Source organism: Scyliorhinus torazame, chromosome 7 (assembly GCF_047496885.1).
Source record: "Scyliorhinus torazame isolate Kashiwa2021f chromosome 7, sScyTor2.1, whole genome shotgun sequence".
Taxonomy (NCBI): domain Eukaryota; kingdom Metazoa; phylum Chordata; class Chondrichthyes; order Carcharhiniformes; family Scyliorhinidae; genus Scyliorhinus; species Scyliorhinus torazame.
In genome coordinates, this window is record NC_092713.1 from 100,956,075 (window position 1) to 100,975,934 (window position 19,860).

At 46.7% G+C, this 19,860-nt stretch overlaps 1 protein-coding gene across 3 annotated transcripts in view; it reads right to left on the minus strand.

Moving 5' to 3' along the window:
• alg6 (ALG6 alpha-1,3-glucosyltransferase) overlaps positions 1–19,860 on the minus strand; it is a 77,264-nt gene that overhangs the window by 15,807 nt on the left and 41,597 nt on the right. For all 3 annotated transcript variants that reach the window (XM_072511153.1, XM_072511152.1, XM_072511151.1), the window contains 2 exons: positions 12,280–12,365; positions 9,700–9,784 (listed from right to left, as the gene is read on the minus strand). In XM_072511153.1, the coding sequence (XP_072367254.1) occupies positions 9,700–9,784; positions 12,280–12,365 (171 nt within the window). The remainder of the gene's footprint in view (positions 1–9,699; positions 9,785–12,279; positions 12,366–19,860) is intronic.

Below are 19,860 nucleotides of genomic sequence, written 5' to 3' on the forward strand. Positions count from 1 at the left end.
ACAGTTTCTGGACGGTTCTGACAGGATTCAGATATTTTCTTTAAAGTAGTGGCACAAGATCTCTCTTTCTCAAAGAACATCTCTGTAAAGCAGGTTTCCTGAGGGTTATCTGTATTTTATTTTAGAAAATATTTTATTGAAGCATTTGTAGTTTTCACAGTTTAACAATTTAACATTTCTTAAACAACCGAACGGGCCAACACACGCAACAACATTAAAATAACATACCCTACGACAGCGCCCCCCCCCCCCCCATCTCCTGATTACCCGTATATTAAGTTCCATGTCCTTGTCTTACACTACCATGTCTCCCATTTTCAATATTGTCATTTCCGGACTCGGAGTCACCCTCCCTTCCAGGACCTCCGCAAATCCCTGCCAGAATCTCAACTTCGGACATGCCCAAAACATATGCACATGATTCGCCGGGCTTCCCCCACAGTGTCCGCACTATCCTCCACTTCCTCAAAAAACCTACACATCCGGGCCACAGACATATGAGCCCTATGAACCACCTTGAACTGGATCAGGCTAAGCCTAGCACACGACGAGGATTCTCCTCAAGGCCTTTTCCCTTATTCCGACTTCCAACTCCCCTCCCAACTCTTCCTCCCACTTCCTCTTCATCTCCCCGATTGGGACCCCTTCCCACTCCATTATATATCTCCGAGATCCTCCCCAACTCCCGTTTTTGACATCACCTTATCCTGTAGTCCCCTCAGGGGGAGGCGAGGAAACCTTGGAACCTGCCTCCGGACAAAATCCCGTACCTGCAGGTAATGAAATCCGTTCCCATCCGACAACCCAAACCCCTCCTCCAATGCCTCCAGGCTCGGGAAACCCTCCTCAATGAAGAGATCCCCAAATCTCTCAATCCCTGCCCGCTGCCATCTCCTGATGCCCCTGTCCAGCCCCCCCCCCCCCAGAGCAAAACGGTGATTATCACAAATCGGTGACCACGCTGACGGCCCCTCCAATCCCATGTGCTGTCTCCATTGCTCCAACACCCTCAGGGCTGCCACCACCACCGGGCGTGTGGAGTACCGAGCCAGCGAGAACGGCAGGGGCGCCGTTAGTAAAGCCTCCAAGCAAGTGCCCTTACAAGATGCCGCCTCTACTCCCTCCCAAACCGACCCCTCCCCCACTACCCACTTCCTGACCATCGATATGTTGGCCGCTCAGTAATAGTTAATAAAACTCGGCAGGGCCAAGCCCCCCTCTCCACGACCCCGTTTGAGGAGTGCCTTCTTCACCTTCGGGTTTTACCAGCCCACACAAAACCCGAGATCGACGCATTAATTTTCCTAAAAAAGGCCTTCGGGACAAAAATCGGGAGACATTGAAAAAAGAACAGTAGCCTCGGGAGGATTGTCATCTTCACCGTCTGTACCCTCCCTGCAGTGTCAGCGGGAGCGTGTCCCATCTGCATTAATCCCTTTTCATCTGATCAACCACTCTACCCAAATTTAACTTGCGATGCTGCCCCCAATCCTTAGCCACCTGAATCCCCAGATACCTGAAACTCCTCCCCACCACTTTAAAAGGTAACTCCCTCAGTCTCCTTTCCTGCTCCCGTGCCTGAATCGCAAACACCAACAGGTCTGTGATATAAAGTAAATCGTCCACGTAGAACGAGACCCTCTGCTCCAGCCCCCTCACACTATCCCCCGCCAGACATTTGATGACCTAAGGACCATTGCCATGGGTTCTATGGCCAGGGCAAACAGCAGTGGGGAGAGCAGACATCCTTGTCTTGTCCCCCTACGAAGATTAAAATATTCTGACCGGACCCGGTTGGTTCTTACATTCGCCACCGGTGCCTGGTATAGCAACCGGACCCAATCCACAAATCCCTGCCCGAACCCAAATCTGCCTAGAATATCCCATAGGTATTTCCACTCCACCTGGTCAAAGGCCTTTTCTGCATCCATGGCTACCACCACTTCAACCTCACGTCCCCCCCGTTGGCATTATTATAGCATTTAAGAGCCGTCTAATGTTGGATGTTCTTCACAAATCCCGTCAGATCCTCCCCGATTACATCCGGGACACAGTCCTCTATATGTGTTGCCAAGATCTTTGCCAGCGATTTAGCGTCTATGTTCAAAAGGGAGATTGGCCTGTATGATCGACAGCTCTCGGAGTCCTTATCCCGCTTCAAAATGAGAGAGATCGATGCTTGTGATAACATTGGGGGGAGCACTCCCAACTCCGTTGACACATTAAAAGCCTCAACCAGGAGAAGCCGCAGTATCCCAGAAAACTTTTTGTAGAACTTCACCGGGTAATTATCAGGTCCTGGGGCCTTACCGAATTGCAATGCCCCCAATCCGTCGGTCACCTCCCCGAACCTAATTGGGCCTCCCAGGCCTTCCACCAGCTGCTCATCTATCTTTGGGAACTTCAGCCCCCCCCCCAGAAATCGCTTTATTGCTGAATATTCAGTGCCCGCCACCCCACCTAACAGCGTTTTGTTCAGTATGAAAAAGTCTATCCTGGAATACACCTTGTGCACATGGGAGTAAAATTAATACTCCTTGCACGTTGGCCTCCCGAATTTTCATGGATCCACCCCACCCATGCGCTCCATGAACCCCCGCAGCTCTTTTGCCATTGCTGATACCTTTCCCGACCTGAAACTTGACTAGTCTAGTCTCGGATCTAGAACCGTGTTAAAATCTCCCCCTATAATTAGCCGGTGCGAGTCCAGGTCCGGAATCTTCCCCAGCACCCTTCTGACCAACGCAACATCATCCCAGTTTGGGTTGTATATATTCACCAACACCACAGCAATTCCATCCAGCTTCCCACTAACCATAATAAATCTATCCCCCCAGTCTGCCTCTATCTTTCCCACCTTGAATGCCACCTTTTTGTCAACCAGAATTGCCACCACCTTGTTTTAAGTCCAGTCCTGAATGAAACATCTGCCCGACCCATCCCTTCTTCAATCTAACTTGGTCTCCCAGCTTCAAATGTGTCTCTTGCAACATGGCCATGTCCACCTTCAGTTGCCTCAAGTGTGCGAACACATCGGCCCATTCAGCTCATGCACATCCCACGTGACCAACCTGGTCAGGGGGCACTCTACCCCTCTACCCTGTTGATCCGCCATGACAATTTCTAGGCCAGCCCTTGGTCCACAACCCGCACCTCCCCTGGCCCGCCCCCCAGCAGCTACCGTCGACCACTCTCCTCCTCCAAAACCTTGAAAGTCCCCTCCTCGTCAGCAGTCGTCCCCCCTCCCCCGCTACATTGATCTTCAGCTCACTCCCCACTTTGCTTCTGTGGACCAGCCTCCCAGCTAGCCTGCCAGCTCCCGCCCCTGGCGCCTAGCATTCTACCACCTGTGGTTCTCCTCCCTCCCACTCGTAGTACAAGTTCCAAGAACCATGGCAAAGAGCAAAAAAAACAAACAAACAGTCCCTCCCAAGGTCCGAGCACAAAGGCCCACCCCATCTCCCTTAACAAAGTCTTATTTAATCAAACAACTTCAAATAGAACCAAATGAAAAAGACCAGAAAAAAGAAAAAGAATTATACATGCAGAATCGCAAACATCTTTTCGAACATCGCAAAGTAAATTAAAAGTTAAAAGTCTAAGGTTTTTACAAAACAAAACATCACACCTAGCTCAGTTCTCCACAGTCAAGGTTCAAGGTCCTTACTTTCCCATCAAATTATTGTCCTTCATAAAGTCCGCCACGTCCTCCGGCGAGCCAAAGTACAGCTCCTGGCCCTCGTAGGTCACCCATAGACGGGCCGGGTAAAGCAGTCCAAATTTTATTTTCTTGTCATACAGGGCCGCCTTGACTTTATTAAAACACGCCTTCCTCTTTGCGAGTTCTACTCCCAAGTCCAGATACACCCGGATCTCAGCATCTTCCCACATTTACCGCTTTGTCTGCCTGGCCCACGTCATGATGCGTTCTTCGTCTAGGAACCGATGCAGCCGTACCATCATCACCCTCGGGAGCTCACGCCCCTGAGGCTTAAGCATAAGCGCCCTGTGGGCCCGATCCACCTCCAACGGCTTGGGGAACGAACCCTCCCCCATTAGCTTCTCCAAAATCTTCCCCACATACGCATCAGCATCCGATCCTTCCTTCCCCTCTGGAAGACCAACGATCTCGATATTCTGCCTCCAAGAATGGTTCTCCAGGTCCTCTACTTTCTCTCGCAGTCGTTTCGGTTGGTCCTGTAACATCCCGATCTCTGCTGCCATCGCGGTGGACTGCACCTCTCGTTCCGCCGCCAGCTCCTCCAGCATCTGGATCGCCTGTCCGTGGGTGATCAATCTCACCTCCACACGGTCGACCACAGCCCTGATCGAGTCCACCGCCTGGACCAAGTTCTCCGCACACTCCCTACGATGTTGAGTGAACTTCTCGGTCAAGAAGTTCACCAACTGGTCCTTCAACCAGAGCAAGCAAGGTCAGACCCTGCGTGCCTGCCATTGAATCCCTCGAACTCTGGTCCTCACTTCCAACCAACTTTTGATTCCTCCTTTTTCGATTTTTCCCTGGGCACAGCTCCATAAACTAGGGGTCATCTCCTTTTCTTCTTGCTTTTACACCTTTACTTTGAAAAGCTCCTGTAGAAATCCAGCTTAAAAGCCACAAAAAGACCACCATGAGCGGGAGCTGCCAAATGTGGGACCTTTCACTCCATAGTCGCCATCAGAAGTCGGGTTAACTGTGTTTTAACAGTGGATTGAGAGCCAAGACTTTTTTTTGTTGTTTGAGGGAATAAAGATAGCAGTTGAGGGTTACTGTATTCACTGTGTTAATTAGCATTGTTGGAGGTGTAATTGTAAGCTCTTTTCTGGTATGATGTTGATGATATTTTAATACTGTGTTAGTAATATATCATATCATATTTTTCTTGAAATCACTCCTGGAACGAGGTATCCTTTCCTCAGTCTTAAAAAATTAAGATAAAATATTGGGGTTTCTGTCCAGCATCCTGGTCACTGTTGGCGAGTGGCAGGTCAGGTGATTGGTCAAAATATACAGAACGGCAGCGAACGACTAAAAGGTTAATCAGGAGAAGGAAATTAGAGTATGAGAGGAAACCAGTTAGATATGCAGTAAAAAATAGCAAGAGTTTATTCAGGTATTGAAACAGGAAGGAGTAGACAAAGTGAGTGTTGGTCCTCTAGAGTGTGACAATAAGGAGTTAATGGTAGATGAGAAAGAAATGGCGGATGAAATGAACAAATATTTTGTTTCGGTCTTCATTAGAGAGGATACAAAGCACATTCCATTAACAGCTGTAAATCAGGAGGTGGAAGGGAACTTGGTGAAGTTACAATCACCCGGGAAGCTGTACGGAGCAAACAGGTGGAGCTGCGACAGACAGGTCTCCGGGTCCAGTTGAACTTCATCCTAGGGTCTGAAGAAAGGTGGCAAATGAGGTATTAGATGCACTGGTGTTAAATTTCCAAAATTCACTAGATTCTGAAAAGATTCCATCAGACTGGAAAGTAGCAAATATAATCCCTCTATTCAAGCAGGTAGGGAGGCAGTAAACAGGAAACTAAAGCTCAGTTAGCTTGATGTTTGCTGTGGGGAAGGTGTTGGCGCTAATCATTAAGAGGTTATAGCTGGGCACATAGAAAAGGACAAAGAAATCGACAAGAGTAAGCATAGTTCTATGAAAGGGAAATCATGTTTAATTAATTTAATAGAGTTCTTTGAAGAAGTAACATGCGTTGTGAATAAAGGGAAGTCCGTAGATGTACTGTAATTGGCATCAATGTTATTGTGGAAAATAAAAGCTCAGTGTAGGGGGTAACATCTTAGCCTGGATAGAAGATTGGCTAGCTAACTGGAAGCAGACAGTATGCATAAATGGGTCTGTCTAATTGGCAGGATGTGACCAGTGAAGACTCTTAGGAGTCTGTGCTGAGGCCGCTACGTTTATATCAATGAGGGGAGTGAAGGCACGGGAGTTAAATTTGCAGAATGACAAAGATAAGTAAGAAAATATGTTGTGAAAAATAAAAGGTGTTCGCAGACAGATATAGATAAGCTGAGTGAGTAGGCAAAAATCTGGCAGAGGATGTACAATGTGGGAAAATGCGAAGTTGGTCACTTTGGCAGGAAGAATAAGAAAGCAGAGTATTACACAAATGGGGAATGACTGCAGAATTCCGAGGTGCAGAGGATCTAGGTGTTCTCATGCACGAGTCATAGAAGGTTAGTATGTAGGTTCAGTACATAATCAAGAAGGCTAATGGAATGCTATCCTTTATTCTGAAAGGAATTGAACATAAAAGCAGGGATATTGTGTTTCAGTTATGCAGCTTGAATACTATGTGCAATTTTGGTCTCGTTATTTAAGGAAGGATATAAATGCATTTGAGGGGGTTCAGAGGGGGTTTACTCGGCTGACACCTTGAATGAGCGGGTTGTCTATGAGGATAGGTTGGACAGAATGGGCTTGTTTACATTGGAGTTTAGGAGAGTCAGAGGTGATTTGATGAAGTATATAAGATTCTGAAAGGTCTTGACATGGCAGACGTGGAAAGTATGTTTCCTCTTGTGGGTGAGTCGAGAACTAGGAGACATGGTTTTCAAATTAGGGGTCACCCTTTTTGACAGAGATGACTAGAATTAATTTCTCGGTGGGTTTTGTGACTTTGGAACTTTCTGCCTCAAAAGGAGGTGGAAGGGGGGGGGGGTCACTGAATAATTTTTAAGGCAAAGGCAGATAGATTCTTGTTATTCAAGGGAATTAAAGGTTACTGGGTGTAGATGGGAATGTAGAACTCAAGCAAAACAGATCAGCCATGATCTTATTGAATGGCAGAACTTCCTTGAGGGGCCGAATGACCTACTTTTGCTCCTATTTCTTCTGTTTGTATTGTACAGTGCTTCTTTCTCCACAGATGCTGCCAGACCTGCTGTGAATTTCCAGCACTTTTTTAAATTAAAATTTCATCAATACCAGCAGCCCTCTGATATTTCTGTTTGGGCTTAATCCAATTTTAATTATTAGTCACGCCCAGTTAACAAACAACTCTTAGGAATGTGTCAATCCAGAGATGTGGGGTCCAGGTTTGTTCCTGTGATTTCCTATAAACACAGCTCCTAATTTTAATTATACAACTGAGGGCAATTGCCAAGTGGAATAAGGACCAGCCAACAGCATTTTAATAGTGCCCTCACGTGGAGCTGGAAAGCTGGAATAACACTGCTTCCTAATTAAGGTAACTTGCATTCCGTTTTGGGGAATAGAGAGGGGTCTGTGCTGAATCCCTGCTCAGTCAAAATGCAACAGGCAAGCAAATGGTGAAAGATGGGCCAGTGACACAAGGAACACCTGGTCTACAGCTGAGGAAAGTGTCAGCCAGGCTATTCCACACGAGAGAGCGTCAAATTTTAGACATATTATTGCGATCAAGAGGGGAAACTGGTTAATAGTGCCCTCGGTTAGGAAGGAAGTACGGTCAATTGTATCACTCGACTGGCAGTGATCAGCTAACTCTTACAGTAAAGTTTGAATGAGGATTTGCTGATCTGTGTGTCTTGATACCACATTATGGTCCATTCTCCTCCAAGTCATGAAGAAACCAAGATACTTCTTGTACAAAAGTAGTAGTAGTCAAAATATGGTCTGGCTACTATTCACCTGATATCTCAGCAGACATGCTTCTCCCAATACTCCAAGTCTGTGTTCATAGACTATCTGATTGGGATGTTGACCAAAGTCTTGTCCTTTCCTGCTTTCCAGCAAAGGATAAAACAAGATTCTATTTGGAGGCCAGTCTAAATCAACTCCAATCCCAGAGTGAAAGGGTTCAATCAAAACAGGACAATTATTGCCCTTTCTTCCCGGCAACAACTGCCCCCAGTGGCATGATTGAAAGGAAGAAAAAGACAAACGTGCAATATATAGCACACTGTAAGCAATGATAGCTACAGACCTCCCAATCAATCACACCATAGCACACCATTCCTGACTGTAGCTTTTAAGCAAGACTTTGGTTGGGAATATCTCCTTTGTAATATAGTCTGAAATAAAACGAGTTGAATTGGCTTAGGTTGTTCATAAATGGCTAAAGCTTCAATATATGATCACAGTGAAAATTATTCTGCATTCCCAAGCATAAATCTGCATTTCCGATCCTCCCAAAACTGTCAGCACTTTTAGAATTGTAATGAATCACAAGATTTATAGAGCGTTTTTGAGTCAATTATTGCTGCATTTTAAAACATTATTAGCGAACAGTCAATTTATAAATTAATTCTCACACAAACACTTTAAAAAAAAAAAAAGCAAAAAGAAATTTTACATTCTAAGTTATAAGCATATTAAAACAAATTAGTTGAATTAGTACTGTCAAGTGTATTGTCTAATGTTTGACTTCACCCCCCCCCCCCGCCCAGAAAAAAATAATTGCCCTTCTTTTCCTTCACTGAATTCAGATTTGTTCCACAACTGCTGGCTACCCTCTGGAATCTGACCCAATCAGTCATTTGTGGCTGAAAAATGAATGTTGGTGGATCAGCCAACTATAGATTTGCAATACAGCTGAGCCCGTGTCCTTACCCAAAAGGCACATATCTGGGAAGAGTCATTCAACAGCAATCAGGAGTGGGAACACAAGTTGGTTTTCTGCCCCTCCTAAGGCAATGAAGCCAATTATTTAAAAAAAAGTATTGTCCCGGTAGAGATTAGCTAACTAAGTAGATGAGCAATAGAACCTGGAGTCACCCCATCTACATGACTTAGCGTACACTTGAGCAGCACCTTCACTGAGTGAGGCCATCAAGGACCACAGAATTCTGTTGATATTTTGTTTTAAACTGGTGTGCCTGCAGAGTGCAGCTCACATTCCACAGCACATGTTCCCTACCAGCCGTGGAGGGATCTTATGACATGATGGAATCCTGTCATTATCTGTCTTCACTTTCACTCTTAATACACTGGGTTACATTCCCTGAATAAGTGCCAAACTTGCAGAAGGTCAAAATCTAAAGGTGAAGATTAAAATTCTCTTATTTGTAGTATTTTTAACATTCCCTTATGAAATACAGCCCGATATTAAAGGACAAACAATTAGTGTTTAAATATTTTTTATTTAAACTGGAACTCCAAATAATTGGGTGGGTAAATGCACTGCATGATGCATTGACACAGAGAAGATAGGCCCTATATGTAAGTTAACCAATCCAGGGCTACAATGAATGTGCCGGTGTCCTTTGGGCTACGAAGAAGAAAACCCAGCCAGCATTTCCATTCCTGATTACTGTCCAGTTAGTAAGTGGGAGTGTATAGAAAACACGGGAAAAGTGCAGCAATGCCTTCCAGACTTTTTGGCGTGAGGGGGAAGATACAGTTCCTCAGATGACACCAGCCCTTTGATGCCTCAACCAAATGTTCATTCTTCACGCAAGAGGTGAAAAAATGAGGATCATCAGCCATTTAATCGTGGGCAGGAGCGAACCCTATTCTGTCATTACCAGATGTCCACACACATGCAGTTGACTGGAATCACTGGGTGGCGTTAAAGAAACAAACTCAAGCTTTTCTTCCTCCACTATTGCTCTGGTTGAGAGCAGCAAATCCAGTACTGACCAGGGGCACCGAATCAAAGGATGTTCCTGGTCCCTTAGCCTAATTCCACTTACCAACTTAACCTCAGGAAAGATAATTTGAAAAAATAAAATAACTGCACGCATTAAAGACTTACCAGTGCAAGTTTGAACCCATTTAGTGTGGGATTAATTGTCAGCTTTATACACGTAGGTAATAGTGTCAGAAGCGTGGCAGCAAAACTGACAAAAAGAAAAAAAATGTTGTTATACCACAAACATAGAATCATAGAAGTTACAGTGCAGGAGGCCATTCAGCCCATCGAGTCTGCACCGGCCCTTGGAAAGAGCACCCCACCCAAGCCCCATGCCTCCATCCTATCCCCTTTATCCCCGTAACCCAGTAACCCCACCCAACCTTTTTGGACACGAAGGGCAATTTAGAATGGCCAATCCACCTAACCTGCACATCTTTGGACTGTGGGAGGAAATCGGAGGAAACCCACGCACACACAGGGAGAACGTGCAGACTTCACACAGACAGTGACACAAGCCGGGAATCGAACCTGGGACCCTGGAGCTGTGAAGCAACTGTGCTAACCATTGTGCTACCGTGCTGCCCACATATAAGATAGCAACATATCAAATGCAAAATAAAGCAATATTTCAAAACAAATTAGCATTGAAGTGAAAGTGGGCGGAGCTGACTTACCTCATTCCGTTGAAGTGAAAGAGTGGGCGGAGCTGACTTACCTCATTCCATCCCTTTTATTTTGAGAAATGCCCTATATCAGATCTGTCTCTTCTTGACACATTGCCAAAGATAGGAAATTAGCACCAACGCTTAATGCCAAATGCCATCTATACCAAGCGTTTTATCCATAGCGAGGGAGAATGAGCACTCTTCCACTTTAGAACTAATTTTGAGGAAATCCCACCGGAGATAAAAATAGGATGCAGTTTTTTTTCTCCAAATGTTTGTGTTTCTAAAGGGGTGGATGTGTGATGTCAGTTTGGGAAATAGGAATGTTGTAAAGTACCAGTCCAGAAACGCCATCATCCCCTATCAACCGCTTATCCAATTCTCTCTTCATTCTTTTGCCTACACTATCAGCTTCCATCATGTCCTTGAATTGTATGTTCCAAATATTCGACATGCTCTGCGCAAATGGGTTAGATCCTTTTTTAAAAATAAATTTAGAGTACCCAATCACGTTTTTTCCAATTAAGGGGCAATTTAGTGTGGCCAATCCACCTACCCTGCACATCTTTGGGTTGCGGGGGTGAAACCCACACAGGCACGTGGAGAATGTGCAAACTCCACACAGACAATGGGCCGGGATCAAACCCACATCCTCAGCGCCATAGACAGCAATACTAACCACTGCGCCACCATGCCGCCATGCAAACGGCCTGTACATCTCCCCTCTTCTAAGAACCCATGTTCCTTGGTTCGAAATTTAGTACAATTTGTCTATACCCTTAAAAATTATATTTCTCCAAGGCCTCCAGAACAAGCCTCAGCACGCGCATCTCTCCTCGCAGCCAAGATGCCTTAACATGGCTGCCTTTTTCTCAACTGCCATCCATGCGTGGATATGTGGCCAGAACTGTGAACACTATTCCATGTACAGTTGTAGTTTGGCCTTGCACAGACTCTACCACCTCCTGGAATTTATGCTCTATTTTTTTGGCTATACCAAGGTCCAGTTGGTTAATCGTGCTGTTGACTTTTGTGACCGACACATCAATGCCCCAAAGTCTGTGTTCTTCAAGATCGTATTTTAGTTTACATTCCCACTGTCTATTTCCCTTTCTTGATCACAGTACTCTGTATTTGTTCATATTAAATGCTACTGGCTCTCATCAATCAACCTACATAACTTTTTATTTGAGTTTCTTCTTTTCCTATTCTCCCTTCTTTAAACCTTTCAACAACTCAAGTCATCTACTCACTTAATGGCACTTTTAAACAAACATTGGTCACACTGGCCAGATTTCATGTGGACAATTGGGGCCTCACCTAGCAGTTGGTGAACTGGTGGGACCTCCGCATCACTTTTTTCCAGGAGGCACAATGCTATCCCAAGGTAATCAAACACTTAACTGGGCAGAATCAGGCCTCTGCTTGGATTAACCCCCCAATAGGGCAGAACTCCCTCCCCTGAGAGTTGCTAGCCAATCAGAGGCCAGCAACGAGACTGGGAGCTGTGACCACCATCAGTCCCACAGTGGGGCCTACCAATGCAACCCGAGGCAAAGGTGAGCATGGGTACGTGGCGGTTGCGGCAAGGGTATCACCCAGCAAGGGGGGAGGGTCAGAAGCAGAGGTGACAGAGGTGGCTTCCTGTGAGCCTCCCCCTTCCCAATGCTGAATCCCTCGATTGGGCACAGAATGTCCCTAAATGAGGCATCCATCTGGTAGGCTGCTGGAGAACTCTATAGGGTTTGCTGAGCAGTCTTCCCAGATGGCGAGCCTCTGCCCTCTGCTGATTGAATACTAATGGCAGTGGGGCTTGGCCTCCAGGCAGGTGCTTCCCACAAGCATTCCCATCCCGGATCTGACCATCTTCAGTAAAGATGAGGAGAAGGGAGTTATAAACTCATACTGAATGTTTTAATTATGTTAATTACAATTACCTACAATGGAAGGGGGGGGGGGGGCAGGTGTTAGTGATGAAAGGCAAACCATGAAATGTCTCATGACGCAAAATAGATCAACAGGGGCAAAACATTACCTGAGCCAAAGCTGGGTTAAAGGTGATAGAACCTTCTTCACTTTCAATATCACAGATAAACTGCACCACACATTTCCGACTTTATCCTATTTAGAAAACACATGTAAATTATCATCAGACACAATGAGCAAGTTATTTCATTGAGTACCTGTGCCCTTGGAAAACATTACGAAGAATCAGAAACAGAATAAGTTGCATTCCAGTTTTTAAATGACGTGTTAACCAGTTCCACCTCAGTGGTGCCACATGACCATAGCAGCCATTTGCTTACTTGCCTTTCTCTTCCACCGACATAATGACTCAAAGTGTGGGACCCTGTGGACCATGCAAATTGTGAACAGTGCATGCACAGTGGTTACCATTCACCAGCGAGTATGCATTGAAATAAATAAAATGGATATTGAGACAAGGCCTTCTAAAAGATAGAGAAGTTCTAGAGAAACACAACAAAGATGATCCTGGGATTTAAAACACTAGATACTGAAAATATATGTTTAAAAAAACAAAAATTATTTTTCACTGCCAAAAAAAATGAGGTTAGAAAGCATGGAATGAGACAAGGCCAAAAAATTCATCAAGCCCACTCCTTCCACGCACCATATATAATCTGTGCAATCATGGACTCAGTAGTGAGGCATACATATTCTAGAATATTTATCTATTCTATCACTACCTACAGACAATAGCTTTTTCCCACCCAGCAAGACAGGAACCATTGTGGTTGGTTACTACAGCTCCAACCAGATATTTACCTGAATCCTTTGTGAAGGAGTTAATTTATTCAGCTTCATCAGCTTTTGCTTTCTTTAGTAAGGAGTTGGGTAAATCCTGGTTGAGAATGAAATTTAGAATTACAATAAGTATATATGTTAAGAGTCTTCAGATTGGTCTCCTCATACAGGGATGTCCTGTGGTTACAGATTGATACGTTGTGTGGGTATTTTCTACTTCCAATTAATATTGGACTACTTATTTTTTCAAATATATACTAAAGTTTAGTTATCCTGCTGTGGAACCTAAAGGTCCCAGTTTATTGATTGGACAAGGACTACAGGGCACAGATTTACAGTTTTGGGCAAGAGGTCGATACATGAGAAAGATTTTTTTCTCCCACAGCAAGTGCTTATAACCTGGACTTTGTTGCCTAAGAAGGTGGTCAAAAATAACAAGGAAAATAAACTTGCATGACAATGGAGCGAGAGCGGAGGAATAGGACTGACAGGATTGCTCGACAAAGAGCTGACATGGAATCAATCAGCTGAATGGCCTCCTTCTGTGCCATAACGATTTTGACTTTATGGCTATATTCTCCCCACCATTCTCTTAATATGTCCCACTTAGCACAATAGTACTACACAAAGGTGCAATGTGTGGTGTGGTCCCATCACTGCGTTATAAGGGATGGACTAAGGAAACATCTAGCAGGCCAAAGCAAGGCATCAATAAGGTGTTATATATTCTGAACAGCAGCATAACACCACAATTTATAACTGCATGGCCCACCAGGTTCTGGGATCATATCTTCTAAATCTTAATAAAACCAATTTTAGTTCTGTGCGTCTCTGCATATGGTTTACTTTAGCTTTCTTTGGGAGTTACCAAGTGACATAATTGGACCAGGAAAGAGGATGTTGTCAACTCTAGTTGTTCTATCTGTATCTGTGCTTTCCTGTCTCCACACTCTACCTAACCTTGTTTAAGAAGGGCAGCAAGGATAATCCAGGGAACTATAGGCCGGTGAGTCTTACGTCAGCGGTAGGGAAATTACTGGAGAGAATTCTTCGAGACAAGATCTACTCCCATTTGGAAGCAAGTATTAGCGAGTGGCAGCATGGTTTTGTGAAGGGGTGGTCGTGTCTAAACTTTCTTTTTTAATAAATGTTTTTATTCTTCATTTTCACATTTTCCTTCAAAATTTACACCCCACCCACAAACAGTAAACGGTAACAAATACAAAATCAATCCTCTTAACAATACCAACGATCCTATCCTCCCACCACCCCAAACAACGGCCCACCTGTCAATATATGCATCCAATAAAACAAACCCTCCCACGGTGGCAACAAAAAAACAAAGGAGAAAAAGAAAAAGAAATCCGGGACCGCCCATGGTCACCATTAACCTATAGAGCCCACTCCCCTCCTCCCCCTACACTCAACGCCCTCCAACCTCTGAAAGAGTACCGTACATGATACCCAAGAGTTGGACCCCCCCTCCAGTCTCCAACTCCTCCCGTCCACTGCCTCTTGTAAAACTCCTCCTCCCAACCTCGGTTCCTTCCTCCCAACTTTCCACCCCAGCTAGACCACTCGGACCCTGTTCTGCCAGGCTCCGATCGCCGCAGCCCCTCCCCCCACCTCACTCCCATTCACTGGCCGGCTTAAACCGGCCAGTGTGGAGGCCCCCGCCAGGGTCCCTTTCCCCCTTGCCCGGCCCTAGGAAAGCCCAGAAATCCCCTTTTAGCACACAAACCCCGCATATCCACCTACACCCCAAAGAGCCCTCATTTCGAGTGAAAGTCCCATCGCTTCCCTTGTCCAAATATATACAACATTGGCTCCTTTAGCCCATACACCCGCACGCAGTGAAACAAAAAAGAAAATACAGTCATGAGGTTACATCGGCACATGGCCAATTCTCAATTCTGCCAGTCCTTCTGCCTTTGCAAACTCCTCCGCTGCTTCCGTCGTTCCAAAATAAAAGTCCCTGAGCTGGTAAGTCACCCTCAGCTTCGCTGGATATACAATGCCGCACTGCACCTTGCTAATGTACAGTGCCCTCTTCACCCGGTTGAAGGCAGCCCGCCTCCTCGTCAGCTCCACCGTAAAGTCCTGGTATACACGTACACCAGCTCCAACCCACTGCACCACCCGCTTCTGCTTGGCCCAGCTCAGGACCTTCTCCTTCACACTGTACCCACGGAAGCACAGAGTCACTACCCTTGGCGGCTCACTCGCCTTTGGTACAGGCCTCCACGACTGATGAGCCCGATCCAGTTCATATCGGGAGGGATCCTCCCCCTCCCCCAATAGTTTCGCCAGCATCGCAGCAAAATACTCAGTCGGCCTCAGCCCTTCAACTCCTTCGGGCAGCCCCCAAATCCTCAAATTCTGTCGCCTGGATCTGTTTTCCAGGTCTTCCATTTTTCCTCGCAGATCCTTGTTAATGTCCATCACCTTCCGCATCTCCTTCCCCATCGAGGCAAGTTGATCACCGTGCTGCAATAACGTCTCCTCCACTTCCTTCAGCGCCTCCCCTTGCTCTCGCACCTGCACCACTGCGCTCGCCACCGCCTTAGTCAGCGGGGAAATCGCCTCCTCCACCAGCACACTCAAAAATTCTCTCATCTCCTTCCTCATTGTCTACATGTATTTTGTAAACTGCCTTTCGAATTCCGCAGCCATCACCTTAGTTATTTCTTCAGCCGTAAGCAGTGCGGCCTTCCCTGGTGCTCCAGCCTCCATTTTCCTTGGTGACCCCGCGGTGACCTTTCCACTCACCGACGGACCTTCAGCTGTTTTCCTTACGGACGTTCTTTTGCTCACCCTCGACATTTTTCTTCACTGTGCCTTCACTCTGCCGCCTCTGTGCCTTCTCCCTGCTTTTGTCGCCTCCATGGACCCTGGGACCGGGCTTAAAGCCCCGAAAATGCCATTCCCGAATGGAAGCCCTCCATTGTGCGGCCGACTCCCGCCCGTCGTCACCGGAAGCAGCGTGTCTCATTAACTTGATAGAGTTTTTCGAGGTCACAAAGATGGTTGAAACATGGGATGTTGTCTATATGGACTTCAGTAACACTGGCACAAAAGGTGAAGTCACACGGAATCAGAGGTGAGCTGGCAAGGTGGATACAGAACTGGCTAGGTCATAGAAGGCAGAGAGTAGCAATGGAAGGATGCTTTTCTGATTGGAGGGCAGTGACTAGTGGTGTTCCGCAGGGATCAGTGCTGGGACCTTTGCTGTTCGTAGTATATATAAATGATTTGGAGGAAAATGTAACTGGATTGGATTGGATTTGTTTATTGCCACGTGTACCGAGGTACAGTGAAAAGTATTTTTCTGCGAGCAGCTCAACAGATCATTAAGTACATGAGAAGAAAAGGGAATAAAAGAAAATACATAATAGGGCAACACAACATATACAATGTAACTACAAAGGCACTGGCATTGGATGAAGCATACAGGGTGTAGTGTTAATGAAATCAGTCCATAAGAGGGTCATTTAGGAGTCTGGTGACCGTGGGGAAGAAGCTATTTTTGAGTCTGTTCATGCGTGTTCTCAGACTTCTGTATTTCCTGCCCGATGGAAGAAGTTGGAAGAGTGAGTAAGCCGGGTGGGAGGGATCTTTGATTGTACTGCCCACTTTCCCCAGGCAGCGGGAGGTGTAGATGGAGTCAATGGATGGGAGGCAGGTTCGTGAGATGGACTGGGCGGTGTTCATGACTCTCTGAAGTTTCTTGCGGTCCTGGGCCAAGCAGTTGCCATACCAGGCTGTGATGCAGCCTGATAGGATGCTTTCTATGGTGCATCTGTAAAAATTGGTAAGAGTCAATGTGGACATGCCGAATTTCCTTAGTTTCCTGAGGAAGTATACGCGCTGTTGTGCTTTCTTGGTGGTAGCGTCGACGTGGGTGGACCAGGACAGATTTTTTGAGATGTGCACCCCTAGGAATTTGAAACTGCTAACCATCTCCACCTCGGCTCCGTTGATGCTGACAGGGGTGTGTACAGCACTTTGCTTCCTGAAGTCAATTACCAGCTCTTTAGTTTTGCTGGCATTGAGGGAGAGATTGTTGTCGCTACACCACTCCACTAGGTTCTCTATCTCCCTCCTGTATTCGGACTCATCGTTATTCGAGATCCGGCCCCATCGTTATTCGAGATCCGGCCCACTATGGTCGTATCGTCAGCAAACTTGTAGATGGAGTTGGAACCAAGTTTTGCCACGCAGTCGTGTGTGTACAGGGAGTGGAGTAGGGGGCTAAGTACGCAGCCTTGCGGGGCGCCGGTGTTGAGGACTATTGTGGAGGTGTTGTTGTTCATTCTTACTGATTGTGGTCTGTTGGTCAGAAAATCGAGGATCCAGTTGCAGAGTGGGGAGATCAGAACTGGTCTGATTAGTAAGTTTGCAGGCGACACAAAGGTTGGTGGAATTGCGGATAGCGATGAGGACTGTCAGAGGATACAGCAGGATTTAGATCGTTTGGAGACTTGGGCAGAGAGATGGCAGATGGAGTTTAAACCGGAAAAATGTGAGGCAATGCATTTTGGAATGTCTAATACAGGTAGGGAATATACAGTGAAAGTTAGAACCCTCAAGAGTATTGACAGTCAGACAGATCTAGGTGTACAGGTCCACAGGTCACTGAAAGAGGCAACACAGGTGGAGAAGGTAATCAAGAAGGCATATGGCATGCTTGCCTTCATTGACCGGGGCATGGAGTATAAAAATTGGCAAGTCATGTTGCAGCTGTATAGAACCTTAGTTAGGCCACACATGGAGTATAATGTTCAATTCTGGTCGCCACACTACCAGAACGATGTGGAGACTTTAGAGAGGGTGCAGAAGAGATTTACCAGGATGTTGCCTGGTATGGAGGGCATTAGCTATGAGCAGAGGGGCAACCTGATAGAGGTCTACAAAATGATGAGGGGCATAGACAGAGTGGATAGTCAGAGGCTTTTCCCCAGGGTAGAGGGGTCAATTACTAGGGGGCATAGGTTTAAGGTGCGAGGGGCAAGGTTTAGAGGAGGTGTATGAGGCAAGTCTTTGACAGAGAGTAGTGGGTGCCTGGAACTCGCTACCGGAGGTGGTGGTGGAAGCAGGGACGATAGTGATGTTTAAGGGGCATCTTGTCAAATACATGAATAGGATGGAAATAGAGAGATACGGACCCCGGAAGTGTAGAAGATTTTAGTTTAGACAGGCAGCATGGTCGGCGCAGGCTTGGAGGGCCGAAGGACCTGTTCCTGTGCTGTACTTTTCTTTGTTCTTTGTTCTAACCTATCAATTGGAACAATGCATAGCCTTCTTGGGTAGGCCACTGTAGCAGTCTCTTAAAATGATGCTCTGAAACATTCCATTGCACAGCAATACAAACCATGGAATTCAGTGGAGGCAGAAAACTTGAAGCTGCAATTCATGCTTCCGTTCTCTGAATGCAACTCTAATCCTCAGCTACTGAAACACCAAGGAAATAATAAAATCACTTGCTGCTATTGGGCAAGAACTTGAGTTGTGAACTATTGCAAGCACCATTGTGATGAATGGTTACTGTATTACTGTACCCTCATCATCATGTAAGATGATGTCCCCTTTAAGACCGGGCTTGGAACCCTGGGGGACTCCGCATCCGGCCCCGCTCACCTGGGAGTCGTATATAAGATGCCGCCTTGTGGGCGGCACCCAGTTAGCACCCGTCTCGGCACCAGGCTAGTTCTTAGCTTATTAAAGCCTTCTTTACCGTTTACTCTCTAAGCGTCGTTATTGAGGGTACAACAATTTAATAAGCTAAACTACATCAGGGATGGACGCAGGCCTAAAACCAGAGAAGCTCAATCTGGAAGCACGGACACCAGAGGCAAAATAAATTTTTAAATACTGGCTCCGATGTTTCGAGGCCTACCTGGACTCCTCAGAGACTCCCATCCTGGGGCCACGCAAGCTGCGCTTGCTCCACGCCCGGGTGTCACAGAATTTCCGCCACGCTCGAAAAAGCGACTACCTATGAAGAGGCGGCCGAGTTACTCCGCAAGCGGTTCGTCAAACCCATCAACGAGGTACATGTCAGGCACCTGCTCTCTACCTGCCGGCATCGCTCGGGGGAAATCGCTAGACGAATTTGTTGAAAAACTCACCGTGCTCACCAGGGACTGTGACCATCAGGATGTGACAGGGGAAACCCATATGGACCTGCACATCAGAGACGCGTTCGTGTCCGGCATCCGCTCGACCTACATCCAGCAGCGGCTACTCGAAAACGGGGCAATGGACCTCCAGGACACACTAATGTTTGCCTCTTCGCTGGAGGTGGCCTGACATAATTTGGGTACGTACCCCGCGGACTCTGCGAGCCCCCCTTGGACTTCCTCAGACTCAGCCATGTTACGGGCCTGCGCCGCGCGGCGACCCGCTCAGACTGGGGGCACCCCGTGCTACTTCTGCGGGCAGGGCCCGCATCCACGCCCACGCTGCACTGTCCGCTCCGCTATCTGCAGCGACTGCGGGAAGAAGGGGCATTTTGCGAGGGCCTGCCTGGCCAGGCCCAGGGGCCAGAAACACAAACAGCAGGCCTGAAAATCAGGCTCACAGGCCTCGCAATGCGGCTGCGCATTGACCCGACACGCCGCCTTCTGACGCGTCATCTGCCTCGTGCGAATCATTGGAGCGGCCATCTTGTCGGCGGCCATCTTCTCGAACCGACAAGTGCGGCCGACGGCGGCGGCCATTTTATGAGTCCGACTCAGCTGAGGACTCGGACTACCCGCGATTGGGAGCAATCACCCTCGACCAAACTCGGCCATAACATCTGCAGAACCCGATGATGAAGGTCCAAGTCAACGGGCGCGACACTTCATGC